The 21,248-nt window shown below is 51.8% G+C and overlaps 6 protein-coding genes across 6 annotated transcripts; 2 read left to right on the plus strand and 4 right to left on the minus strand.

The window, feature by feature from the left end:
• Positions 1-1,042: 1,042 nt before the first annotated feature.
• TGAM01_v202785 (hypothetical protein) lies at positions 1,043-2,638 on the minus strand (the record flags this gene model as incomplete). The annotated part of the gene is made up of 1 exon (XM_018802242.1): positions 1,043-2,638. One exon carries the CDS (start codon positions 2,636-2,638, stop codon positions 1,043-1,045), a length of 1,596 nt encoding a protein of 531 aa, XP_018664598.1.
• Positions 2,639-6,252: 3,614 nt separating this feature from the next.
• TGAM01_v202786 (hypothetical protein) lies at positions 6,253-7,839 on the minus strand (the record flags this gene model as incomplete). The annotated part of the gene is made up of 3 exons (XM_024549064.1): positions 6,253-6,256; positions 6,648-7,606; positions 7,675-7,839. The coding sequence occupies 3 exons, from the start codon at positions 7,837-7,839 to the stop codon at positions 6,253-6,255; spliced, it is 1,128 nt and encodes a 375-aa protein (XP_024406179.1).
• Positions 7,840-8,418: 579 nt separating this feature from the next.
• Positions 8,419-10,122, plus strand: TGAM01_v202787 (imidazole glycerol phosphate synthase hisHF; the record flags this gene model as incomplete). The annotated part of the gene is made up of 2 exons (XM_018802244.1): positions 8,419-8,541; positions 8,602-10,122. The coding sequence occupies 2 exons, from the start codon at positions 8,419-8,421 to the stop codon at positions 10,120-10,122; spliced, it is 1,644 nt and encodes a 547-aa protein (XP_018664600.1).
• Positions 10,123-10,704: 582 nt separating this feature from the next.
• On the minus strand, positions 10,705-11,694 carry TGAM01_v202788 (hypothetical protein; the record flags this gene model as incomplete). Its single annotated transcript, XM_018802245.1, has 3 exons — positions 10,705-10,912; positions 10,983-11,433; positions 11,547-11,694. The coding sequence occupies 3 exons, from the start codon at positions 11,692-11,694 to the stop codon at positions 10,705-10,707; spliced, it is 807 nt and encodes a 268-aa protein (XP_018664601.1).
• Positions 11,695-13,242: 1,548 nt separating this feature from the next.
• TGAM01_v202789 (hypothetical protein) lies at positions 13,243-15,508 on the minus strand (the record flags this gene model as incomplete). Its single annotated transcript, XM_024549065.1, has 4 exons — positions 13,243-15,039; positions 15,111-15,221; positions 15,307-15,323; positions 15,394-15,508. The coding sequence occupies 4 exons, from the start codon at positions 15,506-15,508 to the stop codon at positions 13,243-13,245; spliced, it is 2,040 nt and encodes a 679-aa protein (XP_024406180.1).
• Positions 15,509-17,758: 2,250 nt separating this feature from the next.
• On the plus strand, positions 17,759-20,790 carry TGAM01_v202790 (hypothetical protein; the record flags this gene model as incomplete). The annotated part of the gene is made up of 3 exons (XM_018802247.1): positions 17,759-17,794; positions 17,863-17,939; positions 18,003-20,790. The coding sequence occupies 3 exons, from the start codon at positions 17,759-17,761 to the stop codon at positions 20,788-20,790; spliced, it is 2,901 nt and encodes a 966-aa protein (XP_018664603.1).
• Between the last annotated feature and the right edge of the window lie 458 nt (positions 20,791-21,248).

Below are 21,248 nucleotides of genomic sequence, written 5' to 3' on the forward strand. Positions count from 1 at the left end.
AAGTTATCCTTCTTTTTGTTTTAGGAGTGTGTTAGCTCCTAATTAGCTTAGTTGTATGATATCGGAGGCGTCTGGGATATATATGGTTATGGGAGTGGCCTTGTACTTTTCCTCTTCTATAGGCGTAGTTAATACCCTCTCTTCTTTCTTCCCCTGCTCTTTCATTGACAAGGGAGGGATGCATCAGTGTGGTTGTTTAAGGTATATTGGAGAATTTACGTCGAAGAGCATGTTAAAGGCACATGTCTACCAAAGGCTTTTACTCTTCTCAGCCTAAATACCAGCCCACATCTTGAATAGGAGAAGATGCACCATACGCGTGATTTAAACATCGCCATGTAGAGCGATTTTTCCAATCGGTCTGCATACCTATGTGAAAAGGGTGGCATATGACTTACCCCACGAGACGCATTCAATGCTACTGCACCACAAAAGCGCCACGCACATATATTGGACATTTGAAGTATATTATTCAATTTTGATTTTATTGTTAATGTATAAATATTGAGTAAATGGTATGTCAAAAAGCAAATTCTATGTCGAATAACAGTAACAAGCAGGGCAGAGTATAGCAGATTTCTATGTTGCGGTGATAAATGTGACATGTGATAAGCGATGACAAAGAGGTATGGTATAATAACATGTGGTGTGTATAGGTATATGTACATTGTGAGGAAAGGCGCAGCAGCGGGATCGGGTATCGAAAGGCCTAACGCTGGCCCTTGAATATGCTCAAGCAAACTCCTTCACACTCAAGACACCAGATTGAATACAAGGGGAAGATGCGAGGGGGGTGTCATCAATTCGTTCCGCCAAGGCCATTATGAGGCCCAGATTGGGCACTCGTCAGGCCAGGCAATTGCCAATATGCAAAATCAACACCATGTCCCAAAAAAAAAAAACTGTCAAGAAAAAAAAACAATGAAAATCTTTCTCAGGGTATACATTCATCTAACCGCTGGGCGAATTGCCCAACAAGTGGTAATGGAAAGGAAAAAAAGAAAAGAAAGCCGAATAACGGAAGCAAGACTTCTATCGGTACTTAGTACCAAGTGCCCTTTGGATCAATCTCATATAACAGGCGACAGGATCTCGCGGGGCATAACGTTTGCCGTTCGAGATTCTTGAATTTGGGTCCGCTGGGTCCTGTAACATAATGGTACTGGCCAAAGAGGCGCCATTGGCGAGGGTCGGCTAGAGTGTACGTCTCATCTCCCCAGCGGCCCTGATAGTGCAGCCACGTAGTCGGCGCATCCGGATTGGACGCGGCGGGGGTGAAGCTGTGGGTGTCGTGCGTCAGTCCCTTCACTCCAATGCTGTCCTCATGCTCGATGGTATCTTCGGGGTTCTCGAGGGTGTAGTCGTAGTAATAAGCATAGTTATTAAGTGCAGGATCCCATAATGGACCCTTATCCGTAACGTCTTTGAGCATTTTGAAGGGCAGAACGTAAGGGTGTGGACCGGGCAGAGCGTACATGGCATGAGAGCCAACAGCCGAGTAAATGACGGGTCTCACGCCACGCTTTTCAATGGCCGACCATGCGTAGGCTTGGCCGCCTTCATGCTCAGAAAAGAAGATGCCGCGTGGTTCCCCATTCTGGAAGCGAATCATGCAATGCTCCCAGTCACCCACGTGGTTTCCGAATCGCAGGCCGAGCACGGTTTGCCCTAGATTATAGCTGTAAAAGAAAAACCAGAAAGCATCAACAATGCCCGAGCCTTTGTCCACCAGAACGAGGGTAGCCGGCGCTTTGGAATAACCATCGGCATCCGGCTTGTGGCCGCGCGGAACAATTCGTTGCTGTTCTTTGCCGGGACTAGGTGCCGGGAAATATGCGGGTTTGTTTTTGATTCGAGGATCCGAGATACGATGGACAGGGTGCTTCTTGTCTGTATCGAACCAAGTGTCGGGCTCGCTATGTGGTTTCCGAGCTCCTCCTTGGGGAGGTGGTATAGAAGCATCAGGGTCGTCAAAGGGATTGGGCAGGTTTTCATGGCTGTGAAGCCACTTGGGTCGGGATTCAACGTCTTCCAAGCTGTGAAGGGTAACCATGCGGTTGTCGAAGCGGTTAAGGCTCTGTAAATTGTGCAACGTCACATTCTGAGTCGTATTCAAGCGCTTGTGGTCGATGGTGACAATCATGTGTTGAATATGCTCGCGAATGTCTGAGGGCCAGAACTGCTCGCCAGAGTAGAGGTGCACCAACGGGGCATGGTCGATAACATATTGGGGTACTTCCTTGAGGATCTTGCGACGCTCCTGCGGATTCCTCTTCAAGTCCCTCTTGGCGCTCTGACTTCCAAAGCCGTTAAGTTCAGCATCTTCCTCCCAAGTGACGTCCATGCGTTTTTCCACACGTTTTCGCAGTTCTATTCTCAGCTCGTCTTCAGGATCTTCATCGAAGATGGGAAGGAGCGCCGCAGGGTCCCTCCGCAGGTGGTGTAGACCACACAAGCCTATCCATCGACATGCTTGGCGATCCAAGAAGTATGGGCTACTGCTGACCCAAAGTCGATCACGAGCGCGACTCTCCGGTCCTCTGGTTGTCGGATCGAGGATAACGGGGAGGTAGGTCGCAATGAAGATGATGAAGAGCACCGGCACCGACAGGTAAGTGAACCGTCGCACCCAATACATGGCGGCTTCGGTACCCGAGAGCGCTCGGCAGCAACAGGCAAATGATTCTGCGATTGGAACAAAGAAAGGTAGTATAATATATCGGTAGAGGTGTTGGTAAGTGGTATAGCAGGTCTAATTGAAGAAGATTTTGTAGATAGTCCCTGGCGAAAGGGCGAGGCGGGATGGCTGAAGATGCAGAGTGGCGACCGATCTGGCAAGGCTGCGCATCAAAGATTGCGTTCGGCTGTTTTGTTGTATACTGCAGATACAAAAATAATCGTTTGGCAGAGCCTTGTAGACTGCGATCGCAAGCAAAGAACGAATGGCTGATATCGAGAGGTCAGAGTTCCGGGGAGAGCGGGAGATCCGGGTGAGGCTGGGGCTCGGAACAGTTCTTAGACCCGACGAGGATGATTAGGAATGCAAGGCGTAGGTATTACTGTAAGTGCATCACAAAGGAGAAAAGAGTCGCTGCTGAAAAGGTTTGTCACGGCGCCCCTGGCGACATGATCGAGCTATTCGCAAGCGAGATCACAGTGGAGGCGGGGGGGAGAAGTAGATATGAAATAGAGAGCAAGAAGAATAAAAAGGCAAAAGAGGCCCGGCTGTCAGGAATGCACAAGATGTGGTTTGGCTAAGGGTGTGGCTGTTGCAGGTCGCGGTACTTGTGCCCGCAAGAGTCCAGGTACATGCAGGCATTTGGGCGGCAGGTGGCCCGCTCCTCCACCGGCACCGGCCAGGCGTAGCAGTACGGGGCGATGAGAATAGGGTCAGGGCGTGTTGGCGAAAGGCGAGAGGTAGCGGTACTTGACCAGCGCTGGGCTGCATGGCCGAATCGTGCGCCACGCGGCAACGTGGTTGGCTCCAGGCGCGTGCTTTAGTGGACTCGGCATCGCTCGGAGCCCTGGGGCGCTAGAAGCCATACGCTGCAGGCCGTGTACCGCTACCTGGCGGCGATGCCTGACCGCCCCGGCCCAGCGCCTGAGTCCGAGTACGAAGCCAGCAAGGCGCGTGGACCCCCCAAAACTCTGCAAGGACTGTCCGGCTGAGCCGCCCTGACAGGAAGCCAAGTCTTTGGGTGCCGCGCCTGCCCCCTTGTGTGGCCAATGAATCCGCTTCCTGAGATGCCAAGACCCGCATGCATTCGGCGCCACGACTGCCCTCCTTCTCTCCTTCCTCCTCACCTCAAGTAAGCACTTTGGCACTTGAGCGCCTCCAAGTAGCGGTACTGCTCGGCAGTCTGAGTGCGCTGGGCCTATTTCTGTTACTGCTGTTGCTACTGCTAGTATGCCCTACAAACCAATGGAAACAACGAGTCAAAAGACAGTTGCGCTGTTCAACTTGCCGCATGAAATCCGAATCAGCTAAAATACTTGTTTTCGCTCCTCCCGACACTTTGCGAGTTTCCGCTTCTGCTTCACATCTTTGCCCACTTCCGCAGACCCCACCTCTCTGTCTCTACATGAACTCTCCCCGCTACCCGCACTCCCCGAGAGCCTACTGGAATACAAGTAAGTCGTCTCCAGAAGGTTCGTCATATTAGCCTACTGCAGTACACGTCGTTTGCCGGCTACCTTACCCTGCAAACGTAACTGGCCGTGCGATTAAACGCATGGAATTGATTCACTGTAAACAAATATCATATCCGCTGATTTCTGATTTGTATTCGGCATTTTTACTCTTTTAACTTGTGCCGGTATTTGCTCCTGGTGCGTCTGTTCCCTGAATTCTCTGTTCTGCCGGGCCAATTCGCCCATTCCTCGGCCTCATCCCGAGCTTCCACGTTACCCGCCAGATCTTCCGCCTTCACCACATCACATAATACTCTCAGAAATTGCAATCAGATGGGTACGTCATTCATGCATAAATCACAAGCAGGGTGACAGGACTAAGGACACCACGACTCCGACGACGGCTAATTCGACCCAAGTCATATTAGACATGCGATAGCGAGTGCTGTTAAGAACTTATTTCATTGAGGCATTTTGCTAGACACTAAAAATTCCATTGGGAGACTTCTTCTTTTTCATACCCCGGACACCACTTTTTAATGCCGACCTTTTCATTGTTTTTGAAATAAGCTCAGGTACCGGTATCCGTGTATGCAACCAGGAACCTTAGTTCGCATACTACCAGACTTAGTGTTTACGTTGTAAACGGCCTGCTTACTTGTTGCGTGGCCTTGCTCAGCCTCTGCTGTTTATAGATTCATTGCCGCGGGCCGTAACAGTGTCCAGTAGTGGTGATTGATACATTGATCTCATGGATGGACCATGCATATACGCCTCATCAAATACGCTTCATATATCAGTACTGAGTACCAGACAAATAGGAAGATGGAGTCCAAGCTTGGCCCTATAATAGACTGCGTCGTACTCGTAAGCTAATACGCACTAAGACGACCCTCTCAGGGTTTTCTTTTTGGCTGTACATCAAGATGCTCAGAGTATCTGTACTTCAACCATGAGTACATATATTCGCACATCTAGACTGGCATCTGCGTTGATCGTGTCCAAACCTATGCCCAGGTCAAAATTACTATTGTGATTAGCATCTAGACCTATCTTTCAAATTCCACAATTCACACGTTTCCCTCACCCTACCACGCATCTCTAGCTCTAGCCAATGACAGTGTGTCCCATAAGCATGCGGCGAACGGGCCTCATCTTGAATCGTGGCGGCTGGCACATCAAGCCAACAACGTGCCAGCCATGTCCATTATTAGCTTCGCCTACTAAACAGACCAAATCCCGTGAACCCTTGATATTCAAAGGCCATGAGGTCGTCCCGCCGCTATATTCTAAACTCTTCCAGCCGTACAGTAGCCTAGAGCTCATTCGCAAACCAGTCTTGTCTAGACCACCACATGGCATCATCCAATGGCCAGCGCTGGCCCGTCGCGATTTAGTTGCGTATTATGCAAGGCTGTCTTCAACTCGCTTGCTATCACACATGACACTTGAATCCACCATTTACCCGGAAGCGAAAGGTGAGACGAGCGATAACGGCGATTCTATATACACCAGCTCGCGATGTTGATCCCGCTTTGTTGTGCTAAGTATGCACTCGCCGTCTATTATATCCATATTGTTATTTCTTGTGTGAATATCATCCGTAGCCACTGAGAGGGTGGCGTGCTTGGTGATGGTATCTCAATTTGCCAGACGAGAGGCATTGCCCAAGCCAGTAAGGGACCCACAACCACGACACTAACTCAGTCACCGTCCATTCGACTTACAGAACCTCGTCTTTCAAACATGTGGCGGACCATGCATGATGTATTCATCCATGGACTTTTCATGAGGCAATTCGGAGTCTTCTCTAAATACTGAGATTAGCCAGCTCCATGGCACATACGACCATATCCATTGGAAAATACGGGATCCCGTCTGCTCTCCCAGAGTCAAGCCAATGAGAGGCAGATTAGTAGTTGAGTGGGTGACCATCAGCGAACACCGGCTGTTGTATGTTTTTGCTTTTTTGCTTCTTTTATTTTGTATTGCTTTTCGTATTGTGGTCAGTGGAGCTGTCGAAGCATCATGCCGGATACCTCATTGGACATCTTTCTTATCATATGCTATGCGGACAACAAATTCTCGGTCGCTCGTTGAGATTGGATGAACTCGCGTAGGTTAACTATAATGGGTATTATTTTCAAAGTCTGTTAGCGTGCAAAAGTAAATGCTCCCCGTATCAACCCTATCCAAGCATTATCACATCTCCGTCGTCTTCATCCTCTTCGTCATCCTCGTCTTCATCGTCATCTTCATCTTCTTCATCAAAGCCAGCACGCATTCTTGCCGGTGCGTCGCTGTCTTCATCGATGTCGCTGAGGCTGTCATTATTATTGTCCTCTTCGTCTCCCTGTATTCCCAAGAGCTCATCCCAATGGCCCGGCGTAGGTGTAGATAGCGTAGTTGAGTCGGGGGCGGGGATAACGCCCCTGTCTGTTGCCGCCGATGTGCTTCTGATAGCAGAAGCCCTCCTTCGTCTGCCACCTTGGCGGCCCTGGCTCCGTCTTGTATACCGGCGTTCCCCCCTGTCGCTCTGGCTGGCACCATTGCTTTGTTCCACACCAAGACTAGGCTTTTTCCTCCTAGGTTTGAAATCAGGCCCCTTTCTATCATCAAAGTCCTTTCCAGCGCCATCCACCGCATAAACGGTAACTTCATCTTCGTCCCCCCTTTTCTTCTTGAGGGCGATCAGATTCTCTAAGAAACGCAGCTGTTGCGCCCTCTCGCCTGTTCTATCTTTCCCCGGGGGGATGCGAATGTTCCATTCTTCGCGAATAGCCTTCAATGAGTCCTTCTGTACGCCTTTGGGTTTCAAAGTCTTTTCAGTGGTCAGGATACGGGAGGAGCTGGCCCCAAGAATATCCACACCGCCAGAGAGATGGCGAAGCGCGGGTAATTGGGTAGCATTTTTGGCCTCGCGATCTGCCAAGATTGCCTCTGTTCCGATAACTTCTGCCCACTGACCCTCAAACACTCGGCCTCTGTAGGATATAATCGGGTTGCGAGAGTGGAGTTCCAGTATCTGAATCTCTTCCAGAGGTTCGTTAGAGTCGTTATCATCTGCTATTGGCTCAACCGCCTCTTTCATAGCCGCATCTTCTCTCTCTTTTCCTTTCCCTTTGTCCTTCTGCACTGGCTTCGCAACTTTCGTAGGGTTGCTAATCGCTCTTAGACGGGGATCTATATTGGCGTCTTCTTCATTTTCCTCCTCTTCTCCAGGTGCATCTTCTTCTTGAATTTCTTCTTCAGGGGCGCCACCATTGCCCTGGCCGTCGTCTTCGACGTTGTTAATCTCGTTATGACCTGAGTCGTGTGGACCAACAACTTGTTTATCGTGCTTGACGTCTGCATTATTGTTATCAGCGTACTGGTCGGACCAATTCTTGTAATATCCTCCACGGCTATGATGATGAGCCTTTGCTGGGCGCTCTTTGAACTCGGGGTATGATAGATCAAGCGTTAGATAGTAGACCTAGAGAGAAGAATGATTTAGCATTCGCGAATGTGAAATCCTCATTGTGTTGAAGCATGAGAGATTACCTCCGTCTCAGTCGTGGAGTATTCATATTCCCACTCGTCCTGGTCATCCTGTGAGACCTGTTCCAAGACCTTGTCGACATGCAAAGCTCCAGGCTCCTCGTCTAGCCATGGAGATATTTTTGATTTCGCTGCCAATAATTCTGAAGTTGACGCTGCGGTTGCCATGGTGGATACAGCATACATACACCCTTGCCTTGGACCAGCACGGTTGGGAAATCGAGTGCGATATTGCGATTAATTTCAAGTAGATAAGAAAAGCTCCTCGTCTGGCTTCTAACTTCAATTGAACTCCGCGAAACGCGCAAACCAGGTCGAGCTTCAAGCCAGAGGCTCCATTACGTATAGCAAAAAGAGCGTTAGCAGATGCAGGAATAGCTTTGGCGGGCTGAAGCTCTTGACAAGTCCAATACGACCCTACGCCGCCCGTTTCCAGCTTAGCGCGCGACTGATCAAGACTAGACCCCGCTATCGCTCTCAAGTGCCGTTATCAGGGCTACGATAAGAAATTCGAGACTCACTCCATCGTGGGTTGACTCTTCGACTCAGACTCCAGCTTGACTCACAAATTGCAAGGGAGGAATATTTGACTAATAATAATTCCGCCAATCTCAGAGAATCAGCATCAGTACAGAGCGGTGTCTCGTTTCTCGCACACAAATCAACTTGGCTAAACCCTTCGACCGTACACATCTCACTTATTCCCAGAACCCCGCGGAACATTTTTGCAAAACAGCAGCGGGCAAGATGCCCACAGTTCACCTCCTAGATTACGTGGCCGGCAATATCCGCAGTCTGGTAAATGCCATTGAGAAGCTGGGATATGAGGTTGACTGGATCAGATCTCCTGAAGATGTACCCCGGGCAGAGGTTTGTTTGGATGGCCCTTTAACAACCAATTGGGCCGCTTTGCTCACCTATTCCTGACAGAAACTCATTCTGCCTGGCGTCGGCCACTTCGGCCACTGTATGACCCAGCTTGGCCAGGCGGGCTACTTACCTGCCATTAAAAAGCACATTGAAGCCGGCAAACCATTCATGGGCATCTGTGTTGGCCTTCAAGCCATCTTTGAAGGTTCAGAAGAGGATCCTGAGGTCCCCGGCCTCGGCCTGGTTCCTTCCAAACTCACCAAGTTTGATGACTCCGATAAGTCAGTACCGCACATTGGATGGAACAATGCCAACACTGGAGGCAAGGTCATGTACGACCTGAGCCCGGACTCAAAATACTACTACGTCCACACTTACAAGTCCCCCTACAACAAGGCCGACTTCGAAGCTCAGGGCTGGACTGTTGCGACGGGAACCTACGGAAACGAGACTTTTGTCGGCGCCATTGCAAAGGGCAACATCTATGCCACCCAATTCCACCCAGAAAAGTCAGGCGTTGCTGGCCTCCGAACGATTCGAGCCTTTCTGACCGGCTCCGGAGCGCAAAACCTCGGAGCTGACACGCCATCCGGCGCAGCGTCGACCGAGCACAAGGACGGCCTCACTCGCCGCCTCATTGCCTGTCTTGACGTACGAACAAATGACCAGGGCGATTTGGTCGTCACAAAGGGTGACCAGTACGATGTCCGTGAAAAGGGCGCTGACCGCAATGTCCGAAACCTGGGCAAGCCCGTTGAGATGGCCAAGAAGTACTACGAATCCGGTGCCGATGAAGTCACCTTCCTCAACATCACCTCCTTCCGGGATTGCCCTCTCGCCGACCTTCCCATGTTGGAGGTTCTCCGACAGACATCACAGACTGTCTTCGTGCCGCTCACCATCGGTGGTGGCATCCGCGACACCGTCGACACCGACGGCACAAAGGTCTCGGCCCTGGACATCGCCACCATGTATTTTAAATCCGGCGCCGACAAGGTCTCCATCGGCTCCGACGCCGTACTCGCCGCCGAAGAATACTACTCCCTCGGCAAGAAGCTCTTCGGCAACACGGCCATTGAGCAAATCTCCCGCGCCTACGGCAGACAAGCCGTCGTCGTTAGCATTGACCCCAAGCGCGTCTACGTCCCCAAACTCGACGCCACCCGCCACGCCATCATCAACACCAAGTTCCCCGGCCCCAAGGGCGAGGCCTTTTGCTGGTACGCCTGCACCATCAAGGGCGGCCGCGAGACCCGCGACATGGACGTCGTGGAGCTCACGCAGGCCGTCGAGGCCATGGGCGCCGGTGAGATTCTGCTCAACTGCATTGACAAAGACGGCACAAACAGCGGTTTTGACCTTGAGCTCATCGAGCAGGTCAAGAAGGCCGTCAAGATTCCCGTCATTGCGTCGAGCGGTGCTGGTAACCCGGGCCACTTTGAGGAGGTGTTTGAGAAGACTACTACGGATGCCGCTCTTGGTGCGGGCATGTTCCACAGAGGAGAGTACACTGTAAAACAGGTCAAGGACTTCTTACAGGAAAAGGGCTTGGTGGTCCGACAATTTGAGGGAGACCTATGATTTAGAGATGGCTACGGAGAGAGAAAAGTTGTTATAGAATATTCACAAGATGTATATGGTACATGATACTTGTATGTTAATGATAGTTTATGTTAGAGATATTATGTGAAAGAAGCTTGAACAATGTTCCATTCTCAAGCCATTAACTGGCAACTACCTGAATAACTGCTTGGCCTAAACCGGTCCGGACTACTCCAGTACCGTCTAATCCTTGTGAGCCGTGACTCCAAATGCAGAAGAAACAAAATATTGACGTTTATTCAGAGGCAGGTCGCACCAAAAACAACAATGACCAACAAGCAGAAATGCCAACAGCGCCAACGTAAAGAAAAGTAAAACTTTGAAGTGTATGATTACCGTTCTAGGCCCATAGAATCATGGAAACAAGCGGAATCACTACCAACGCCGGTTGGCCCCTCTGCTGGTCATGCACAATCAACACAATCAAACACTGATTAAGACAGATCGCAAAAGAAATCAATCCGGTTACGAAACAAGGCAATATGTTCTCTCAATGGGCGAACGGGCAGAAAAAAAGAACGAAAGAGAGAAAGAAGCAAAGAAGCAATTGGGTGCAGGAGACTAGAGCTCCATGCCCATAAAGATCCACCGGGTGCTAGTCACGTCCAGGTCGTGTGCCCAGTGATCCAGCGTGGCCATGTCGAAACCAACCCATTGAAGGCTCTTGATTAGATCGTGAGTGTTTTCCGCAGGCATGCGACGATCAAGACATGTGACGATCTGGCTACAAGCCAAAGGACCATCAGCAATGTCGATGAGCGCCATAAGACTATGTAGAGGGAGATATTGTCAGCATTTGGATATCAAATCATTGGGGCAGAAGAGAGGTATATGCTTACGCCTTTTTCAAGTCTCTCCCTAGCACGCCTTCAGTGTCGAAGAAGATGAAAAGTGATTTCTCTTTCCCATCGTCAGCCACAAAGGCGCGGAAGCTCGCTCCACCGGCATAGTCCCAGACTTCCATCCAGGCCTCGATCCGCGGGCCAGCCGGAACGTCGTCCGGGCCCTGGTTGAATGGATCCGCGAGGTGGTTGTCTGGTGGCGGCGATTGCAAATAAGCACCTGTCAAGCCGGAGCCATGAACAGACAGGTTCCTCTCACCAAGGAACACGGTCTTCATGGTCTCACAGAAGAATCTCTCACATTCTTCCCTGATCATGAGTGCTGCCCCCCCTCGTCGCTCCAGGCGGCGGCCCGGAATGTCGCGCTTCTTCTGCTTAGGAAGAAGGGCGAGCTCGTTGGACGAGGTTAGTGCGGCGAGGGGGGGACTTGAAGGAGGAGAAGGCAGGCCTGAGGAAGGGACCTCAGGAATACCACTCCGCCCCTGTAAAGAAGACAAAGAGAAAAGATTAGCATTATGATTTTTGAAGAAACTTCATTTTGAGGCTGCGACTTAGACGTACCTGTAACCCCCGTAGTGCAGTAGTGGAGGCCCTTGAGGTTCGCGGCAGAGTCCACGACGTAGCAGGAGGCAAGGACATTGACGCGGGCAGTCAAGTCCTCGCCATAATTACTACTGTAATTTATACTTTGGTTACTCATTGGCGCCATTGCGATGGAGTTCCACGGTGGTTGCTGGGAGAATCTGGCTGGTGAAAGTTGCTGCAAGGATACCGAGCTGAGAGCTAGGTCGACCGAGGGTGGCAAAATTGGTGCGGTGGTGTTGCAGAGCGGCGGTGCGTTCAAAATTCTGTCTGGTCGAAGAATCGAATTGGAGAGCGATAATTTATAGTCTTGAGCGAAGCGTTGCAGATTGTATTTCACAATTCAGTTTCCGTGGATGTCTCCGAACGGGCGTTTTGTCGAAAGAGTTTCGATGCGGTTTGGTGTAGCCGAAGTTTGACGGAAGAGAAGAGAAAAAAAAAGGCGGAGAAGAGGAAGTGCGTGCGCTGCGAACTTTAACAGGACCCTGTGTGGCTCCCTTTTCCTACTCCAGTGCTGACTAGACGCTTCTGGAGCATGACTTAGCAGCCCGCTTACAGCGGTTCAGCGGCGCTTTCGGTGCCAATCATCCGGGTCGCCAAGCCCACATGTTGGGCCGCTCTGATGCACGGGTTCGGGCCTGTGCACACTGTCTCAGGGCGCACACGCTGCGTGCGGTGAGACAGTGCGACGGCGCCACTGTGTTTGCTGCTTGGCCGTGGCACCGAGCTTCCGTTTTGACATGACAGGCGGAGATGACGAAATGCGGTGCGGCCAAGGCCGTTGCCCGGCTATATTCCTTGTATGCAGCGATTCGTATCTGGCAATAGGGGGCTGGCTGGCTGGCTGGTTAATGTTCAATGTAGGTGTTATGTAGAGAGCGTGCATTGCGTGCATCAAAGTGCTTACAGCGTCAAACATGCTCCCGTATTCGACGCTGGTTGCTCTGTAAGGTGGTTAATCACAGGGGGCTCTAGCTGTTAGCTCTAGCCTTGATTTAGCTCTACGTACTTTAGGGAGGGCTAGAGGTAGGAGCTAGTGACGAGAAGCCTTGACAAACTGCGTCTAGTTGAAACTCGTCTGTCTGATCACACGCATCTTGCCCTTCATCGGACCTCAATACTGCCATCTGACTATATCTTTGCCACTGGTGTCATGGCAATTAAAACTTACCTGATTCTGGATATACAACCAACGTCCAATCTGAGACATATATACACATACATTTGCCGGCAATGTAACACACTCGGCGATGTTATAAGACCCTGCGAGTATTTGTCTCGGTCTTCAGATGCATCAAGAAGCAATTTCAAATCAGAGCGGGATACAAACGTGAAAAAAAAAGGGTAAAATATCTGCATTTCCATACTCCTACATCGTCCGCAAATGTATATCCTCATGTATGCTATGACCACTAGTTACACCCCATCAAAGCAGATGGGCTCTTTGACCATCCATCTCGCTACCCAAACGATGTATCAAGTATAGATTTCCATGACCCTCTGCAGCCCAATCGTCACAAAGCATATACAATAAACAAATGTGCCAAGCCCATTGCTTTGGCAAATGCGCCTGGTTTAAATAGGGGAAAACATTAAAGCAAAAAAGCAAAGCAAAGCAAAGCAAAATAAAGCAAAGGGGAAAAAACCACACAAACTCTCCAGCTCTTCCTCTTACTCATCCATATCTCGCACTGAGGCTCGCAAAGGCATCAGGGCTGTGTCGCCCGTTTGTCCATGCCAAGTCCATCCCCAAATTCATGCTTTCCCTGCTAATCTTCCGATCTGTGGCAAAAGGGTCTGGGGCCGCCGCCGCAGGCCCACTCTTCATGAATGGGTTGTTGTTACCTGCAGTGGGTTGCGAAGAGACTAAGGGTGACTGTGTCGGAGCTGCCGCGGGCTGCATAGGCATAGGCGGCATTGGTTGTGCTGGCATAACCCTATCCTCTGGGATGGCTGGTGGTTGTGCGTGCATATTAGGTTCAGAGGCAGAAGGGCGTGCCGCCTGCTGTTGGCCATATAGAGCCAGGATCGAGGCCTTGTCTTGACGCTGAGGCTGATAGTACTGCTGCTGCTGACCAAAGAACTGAGGTTGCTGTTGCTGCTGACCAAAGAATTGGGGCTGTTGTTGCTGCTGTAGCTGCTGCTGCTGCTGCTGCTGTTGCTGGTACTGCTGTTGCTGGTACTGTACGCCATTGTTCAAAAAGGGGTTTGTCCCGGTCAAATGAGGCTGAAGTGGCATGGGGCTCTGGAACATGGTAGGCAGAGACTGCTCGGGAATCTGTGTGAGAGAGGGCGAGGATATCCTTGTTGGGGATCGTGTGAATGGGTTGTTCCCATATGCCGCGGCTTGATTCGTATTTAATGACAGACTTTGCTGCGGCGCCTGCTGCGGTTGTTGTTGCTGGAACGTGGGCTGCGTCTGCGTAAAAAACGGATTATAGCCAGTTTGCTGAGGTGCCAGGGGTTGTGCAGCAGGTTGGGGGTACGTCATGCTGCTTTGGAAGCCTGGACTCTGGTATTGCTGAGGAATTGGCTGAGCAGCTTGCTGTGGCTGATACAACGTGTATTGATGATGCTGCGGCGGCGAGATGACTCCGCCAGTGTGATGAGGGAACAGGGATTGAGCTGCTGGAGACAAAGACATGTTCTGGAACGCTTGGGTGAGGTTGGCCTGTGGTGCTGGAGCTCCGTAGGGATTCGTCGACGTTATAAAAGGGTTATTGGTTTGAAGCGTTCCAGTAGAATGGGCCGTCTGCGGCTGGGCCGGGGGAAATATATCAAAGGGGTTTGTGGACGCGGCCGTCGCTGTCGTCGGTCGTTCTGAAGTCACGTCCTTGTGCTGTACGCTCAAGCCTAGGTTGAGGCCTGCAGGATTCGAACCTACGGGCGTCAATGATCTTGAAGTTCGCAACGTTCGCTCAGCTGCTGCCGGAACGGGCCCCGGGGATTGTCCATCGCCCTCGCCGAGTCGAACGAGCGCCTCGACAGCGCGCTCCAAGTTGCCGTTTACTCCTCTCAGAATCGTTGCGTTTCGGTGATCGTCTTGGAAGCCCATGTCTCGTAGTCTCGCCAGCTTCTTATCCGTATCGCCCTGGCCATAATCCACGGCGGCCCCAAAGACTTTCGATTGCTTGTTTGCATGGTTCGACGAGTTACCGGAACCGGAATTGGACTTCGCAAGTTCCTGCGCAGCGGCTGCCTTGGCCTCCTTTTTCGCCCGGGAAGATAGTGGGAATATCGACGAGGCCGATCTAAACCCAAACTTGGAATTCTTGGGCGGGAGCGGTGGCGGAATGCCTTCCTCCAGCTGTGGTTTCTTGAGCCTGCCACCCTGACCAGCGTTGGTGACATATTTTTGCCTGATGAACCTCTCCATTGCCGAGTCTGCTTCGTCCACATCGATGGGGATCGACGGCTCCTTATTCTCGGGGTTATATACTTTATTGGAAGCATTGTTGCCCACCTTTTTCATATGCTTTAACCAAATCAAATCAGCTTCAAAGACGTTCACAAGCTCAAACACGAAGAACGGTATTCACTCACGTCGACTTGCTCGTTTGTCCAGGAATCCATACTCAGCGACTTCACTTTGGATATGTGCGTGCCCAATTTCCGATGAATCGTCGCGCATCGCATGCACAGGAAGATGCCGAGCTGTGAATTGCTTCAGTTAGCACATATCATCTCAAACCACGAAGCGGGCGACCGGCAACGGCCTATCGCGAGAGGGAAATCGTACGCTCCATGATGCCCAGGCTGTAACACAGAGTAGGTGGTTAGCAAGTGGTTGTACCAGATGTGTGAACAGAGAGACGCTGATGCATACATGGATTCCGCGCGCGGCAGTCGGCGCACTGGTCATTGCCCGGCACGGAGTGTACCAGCTCTTGGAGAATCGCCTCGTTACGCGCCTGCTGGCGCTTGCTCAACGCCCCCGTCATGACGCCGTCTTGTCTGGCTGGCGATTACCTGCTACTTCGTTGACAAGCGAGAGTAGCGAAAGGGACTGCGTGCGCGTGTTGAAGGTTCGGCGTGGGAGGACCGGGGTGCTGCGTCGTACCCAAGCAAGCAGAGGCCCAGGCGGATTCGATTGATTTTCGACGGCTGGCGGGCTGTAAGATGAGGCTTTGGAATCAGACCAGGGTCATGGCGATGGAGGCAGGCAAGGAGGGGCCGTGCAACTGGCACACTGGGCCGCGCAGAGGATATCGACGATGCCGCCAGCAAACTCGCAGACGACGGTGAAAGCAAACGCGAGGCACAGCAAAAAGAAGCCCAACGGTCAAATCCAAGCAAGAAAAAGAGACGATGCGAACGCAGCGAAGAAATGGTGCTAGCGAGGCGAGCGACTCATGGGTGTTGCGATTCGATTCCTGACTTATCCACTGGGGGAAAAGGAGAAGCATCGAATCATTTCCCGTCTTTCATTTTAGCCTGCAGCTGCCACACGACCAGCCAAGACACAGCGCCACAGCGCATGTGGGGAAGCACATTGTTCCAGAGAAGCGCTGGGCTCAGGGCCTGCAGACGCCTGTGCCCAGGCGAGTTAGCGGCCCGCCGGCGCAGCGCTCCAGCGATGTTTTGGGAGCTTCAGAGGATCTTGTTCGTATTTGGGCGCAGCAAGGCACCGACGAAGACCCGGAGTGGCGGGGCTAATCGATAAGGCTATGAGAATTCTAAACGGCGTGCTCAAAGCCATGTGCGGATGAATCACTAGCGATCTGAGGGAAGCAAAGCTCAGGAGGTCAATCTAAGCTCAATCTCCCTCTCGATAGCGGTTGAGTTGCAGTAGGAGTAGGAGGAGCAGGCACGGATCGGCCATTGGCTGCGCTGCCCACCCATTCTGGTCGCGTCCGTAGCATTGGCCCCATCCGGCAACGGTGATGTCAAAGCGCTTGCGGTCTTCTATTAGATTGAACACTCGCTCGAAGGACTGACAGCCAGAACAGGATTTGTCGAGCGCAGGCTCAGTAGATTCCCTGACTTTGTAATCTACACACGATGGCAATTGGGTAGTTAGGCAATTTGTTTACTTCTGTCTCCCAAAATATTGAAAACTTTGCAAATTCCTCCTCTCCCGGTTCATCTTCGCCCGCCTCTTCTTCATTGATTCTCCCGACTTGGACCCAGAATGACGGCACCAGCGCCGGCTTCATTGAGTCAAGATCCGGCATATGCCACTGCTATATAATACACAATACTATTTTCAGAGATGCTGTCACTCACGTGCCCCTGACCCGAGGCTCCGGTCATGCCGGCCTATCGAGATTTCTCGGGAGTAGAATTATTCGGAGCATTCCAGGTTAAGCTGTTTCCGAGGATCAGTTGTAAAAGCCTGCCTCGGAAGCCCGTTGACGCCGCGGTGGTGCCACTGACGCCGAGCTTCCTGTAAGCCTAGCGGCCCTCTAATCTAGTTCACACGGATGATAAAAAGGAAAAAAGAATCAATGGAAAGAAAACGGGGGCGGTCAACGAGCTGGTGGACGCCTCTGGAAGCGAAATTTGTCAACGCCCAGCTAAATGGCTCGGACGCATCCGCCACGCTGCCCGTGCCTTGCGCGATCCCTCAGTCCGCCGTTACCAGGTCCGCTTTTCCGCCTGTCGCCGTTTGTTCCCAACCTCGCGCCGACAGGGCCGGACTGCTATTAGTATAGCAGGACCCCTACGCGATGGATGCTGACGGCCGTGCCAAGTCCCCTCGATGTTATACGAATGCCTTGTATGGATCTGTAGGCCACTAACAAGAGCCCGGGCTGACGGCGATGCTGAGCTGCTGTGCTGCCTGCTGAATAAGACCCCGGCCACAGCCACTGAGTGCAACCCACAGCACGGCTGCTCGCTCCAAGACCCAGCCACAGCCCCGTAGAGCCCCCCCGAGACGCAACCCGCGGTGCGAAGCTACCCGCAACTTGTTGGCTAACGTGGTCTGTACCGTCTCCAGCTCTAGCTTCAGCTCAATCTCGCTCAAAACCTCATCTTTGGGACGCTTCCCAGCCACACGCAATCTTACTTATTTGCTCGGTCAGCTTGTCTTAGCTTTGTCTATCCCGTAGCCGACGAACCCGACTGCAAACCTACGATATCGGGCTGGTTCTGCGATGGAACAGGAGCTTTAAAACACGCAGCCTGTTTCGTGACTTTTTGTTTCATATCCGACATCTCGAGCCTTCGTTTGACCCATATCAACAGCAATGGCTGGCATAGAGAGACTAGAGGTCCACAGCAGGGTAAGGCCGCTCAATTCTTTTCCCCTTGATGGTATCACGAGCTGTACATGGCTGACAGAATCGCATAGTCCTACATCGTGCGATGGGTCAAGGTCGAGGAGGGGAACACCCTCTCCTGGAGCGTACAGCCACACAAAAAGTCTATGTGAGCAGCTGCCAGAAAGCCAATGTAGTGTGGCATAACCATGGCTAATTATACAATCTACAGAAACTTCGGAATCGTCAAGCACCCGGGCAGCGGTGCCACAGGTCTCTCTTCCACGCCGGGCGACGATTTTCATAATGCAACCAATACACAAGGAGTTGATGAGGGCAAGGCAAGCCGATTCGCCAAGAAAGACACCACAGCCCAAGAGCTTCTCTCCAGCAAAGGCTTTATATCAATAAAATGGTTCGGAAAGTGCGAGGCGGACAAGGTATCCATGGGGGCCTACGACGTTCCGCCGGGGCAGACGGGCATGTATGGCTTGGTCTTTGACAACACATTTTCCAAGCAGACGTCCAAGACGGCGACCTTTGTTGTCCTGACATATCCCACCGGTGCCGCCCCCCAGAGTGCCAACCACCTCCCGAACCTCCAGATGCCGAATGCCAGCCAGACCAGCTTGGGGGTGCATACCAGCCCGCCTCAAGAGGCCGACCCCTCTGCATCTGTGGATAGCTTCCATAGCCACCCAAGCAAGGGCCATGCCCGCAATCCGTCCGAAACAACCGTTCCAGCAAACTATCATGTTGGAACGCTCTCAAAGCGTCGAAGAAAGAAGGGACAAGGATATGCCCGCCGCTATTTTTCTCTCGATTACTCTACCTGCACCTTGTCATATTACTACAATCGAAACTCGTCTGCTCTTCGCGGTGCTATTCCTCTTAGCTTGGCTGCTATTGCTGCTGATGAGAGAAGAAGGGAAATCAGCATAGACTCGGGGGCAGAAGTATGGCACCTCAAGGCGCCCAATGATAAAGAGTTCCAAGAATGGGCCCGAGCCCTTGAGAAAGCAAGTAAACTGGCGAGAGGGCTCGAAAGCTTGCCACAGCAGCCCAAGCTTGGCTTACAGGTCGATCATCGTACTCTACAACAGGGTCAAAGCTCTACCGGCAACCATGGGGGCCATGGTGAAGAGGTGGAATGGCAGCAGGTCGAGACCCTGGTTAGCCGTGTGGTTGGAACTCGTGATGCCTTGCGCCGTTTGACCAAGGAGGTTGCTGCTCTGCCAAGACCGACTTCGTCATCATCTCACCATCTCCAAAGCCCATCAGGGAGCGCTGTTGAAGATAATGGCGACGGAGCGGAGCGTAAGTCGTTCTGGAAACGCAAATCTAGCTCGTCCGTGTCAATGCCTCCGGGATTGCATCCTCACTTTTCGCCAGGCGAAGATCATGATGACTCGAATAAACGCAGATCGAAGGGAACGACACAGGAAGAAAAGTCTCTGCAAGATCACTGTGCGGCCCTGCTGGCTGATTTGGACTCCGTTGTCAGCGAGTTTACCATTCTCATCAACAACAGCAAACGGCGTCGAATGCCGGTGCCCAAATCCGCCGATGTTGCCTCACGCCTGAGTTTGGATACGACCTCTACTGGAGATGAGTTCTTTGACGCAGAAGATGCCGGCGCAAGCATTGCCAAGATCGATGCTAGCGACGACGAGACGCATGAGTCTGAAGCTGAAGGCGATGATGCCTCATCTCACGATGGCTCGTCCATCTCATCTGTGGAAGAAGAGGAAGTGCGTGGGGGCGCCAATGCGCTGTTTCCAGTCAAGCCAAAGAGTCTTGCTCCTCTGCCTCTTGATGTCGCGGTCTCCCGTAGAACTGGCATACCACCTGCCATGGTCTTGCCGCCCAGTCTGATTGCGTTTGTCCGAAAGAATGTCGGCAAGGATCTCAGCACCATTAGCATGCCAGTTTCGGCAAACGAGCCGATTTCTTTGCTTCAGAAGATTGCCGAGCAGTTGGAATATGCGCAGCTTTTGGACCAGGCTGTCAAGCGTGGATCGGTAACCGAGCGACTGCTGTATGTTACCGCCTTTGCTGTCTCACAGTTTAGCAGTGGTCGTGCCAAGGAGCGAGCCATCCGCAAACCGTTTAATCCTCTGCTAGGCGAGACGTTTGAACTGGTGCGCTCGAGCAAGGAAACCCCCGGAGGATTCCGACTGCTCGTGGAGAAGGTTCAGCATCGACCTGTCAAACTGGCTATGCAGGCCGAATCAGCTAGTTGGTCACTTTCTCAATCTGCCGCCCCGGGGCAGAAGTTTTGGGGTAAAAGTGCCGAGATTACGACTGATGGACGGGTCAGAGTTGTGCTCCGTCTGCCAGACGGATCTGATGAGCTGTACTCGTGGAACATTGCTACCATGTTTTTGCGAAACGTGGTAATGGGCGAGAAGTATGTGGAGCCTGTCGGCACGATGAATGTGGTAAACGACACAACTGGCCACAAAGCAGCCGTAGAGTTTAGAAGCAAGGGCATGTTTGGCGGAAGAGCCGAAGATGTCAATGTGGAGACATTTGATTCCAAGGGCAGCAACACAGGCAGCGGATTGACTGGTACATGGACAGGAGGACTCAAGACAGCTGGCCCCGGAAAGTCAGGTGGTGAAGAGATTTGGCACGTCGGCGGCATGGTTGACAATCCTGCACAGACCTACGGCATGACAGCATTCGCAGCCTCGCTGAACGAAATCACGGAGATTGAGAAGGGCAAGCTGCCGCCAACCGATTGCAGATTGCGACCTGATCAGCGTCTTGCCGAGCAGGGCAACCTAGACGAAGCCGAGATTTGGAAGGTGAAGCTCGAGGAAGCACAGCGAGCCCGCCGCCGTGTCACCGAGGAGCGAGGCGAATCGCACAAGCCAAGATGGTTCGTCAAGGCGGACGAGTCTCCGGAAGGAGAGGAAGTATGGAGAATCAAGACTGGCAAGGAGAGTTACTGGGAGGAGCGCTCCCGGGGCGCCTGGACCGGCGTCGAAGAGATATTTAGCACGCCTGAGGAGTAGAGCTTTCTTTCCGGACAATGTTTTTGCTTCCCTTGGATAAATAATGGCGGTAGAAGCGGTTCGTTTTAGAGTCTAAGCTTATCTTCTTTTTTTGCTTTCCTTCTTTTTTTTTTTTCCACTTCCCCCTTTGACTACTGGGAAATTTAAAGAATTAGATTATAAAAGGGCGGGATGGATATATCAATATGAAGTATGAATGTTATGACCTCTTATAACTTGCAATGTTGTTACAATATTTGTTTTTCCTGCTCAACCTTCTTCGTGTGATTTGCGATGGATGTAGGCAGGGCAGGTAAGGCTACGGAGCAGATGGAGAGGTCAAGAAGACTGCTTGATACAGGGATAGATAAGGAGTTGAGTTCTTGGCAGATCGCAATCTGGATCTTGAGTTAGCGAGGAGGAAAGGAGAAGGAGTAGATACTGATGATGGCAGATACGAATCAGTTGCGTCACTTTTA

The sequence above is a fragment of the Trichoderma gamsii genome (assembly GCF_001481775.2).
Source record: "Trichoderma gamsii strain T6085 chromosome Unknown Scaffold_7.2, whole genome shotgun sequence".
NCBI classification, from domain to species: Eukaryota; Fungi; Ascomycota; class Sordariomycetes; order Hypocreales; family Hypocreaceae; genus Trichoderma; species Trichoderma gamsii.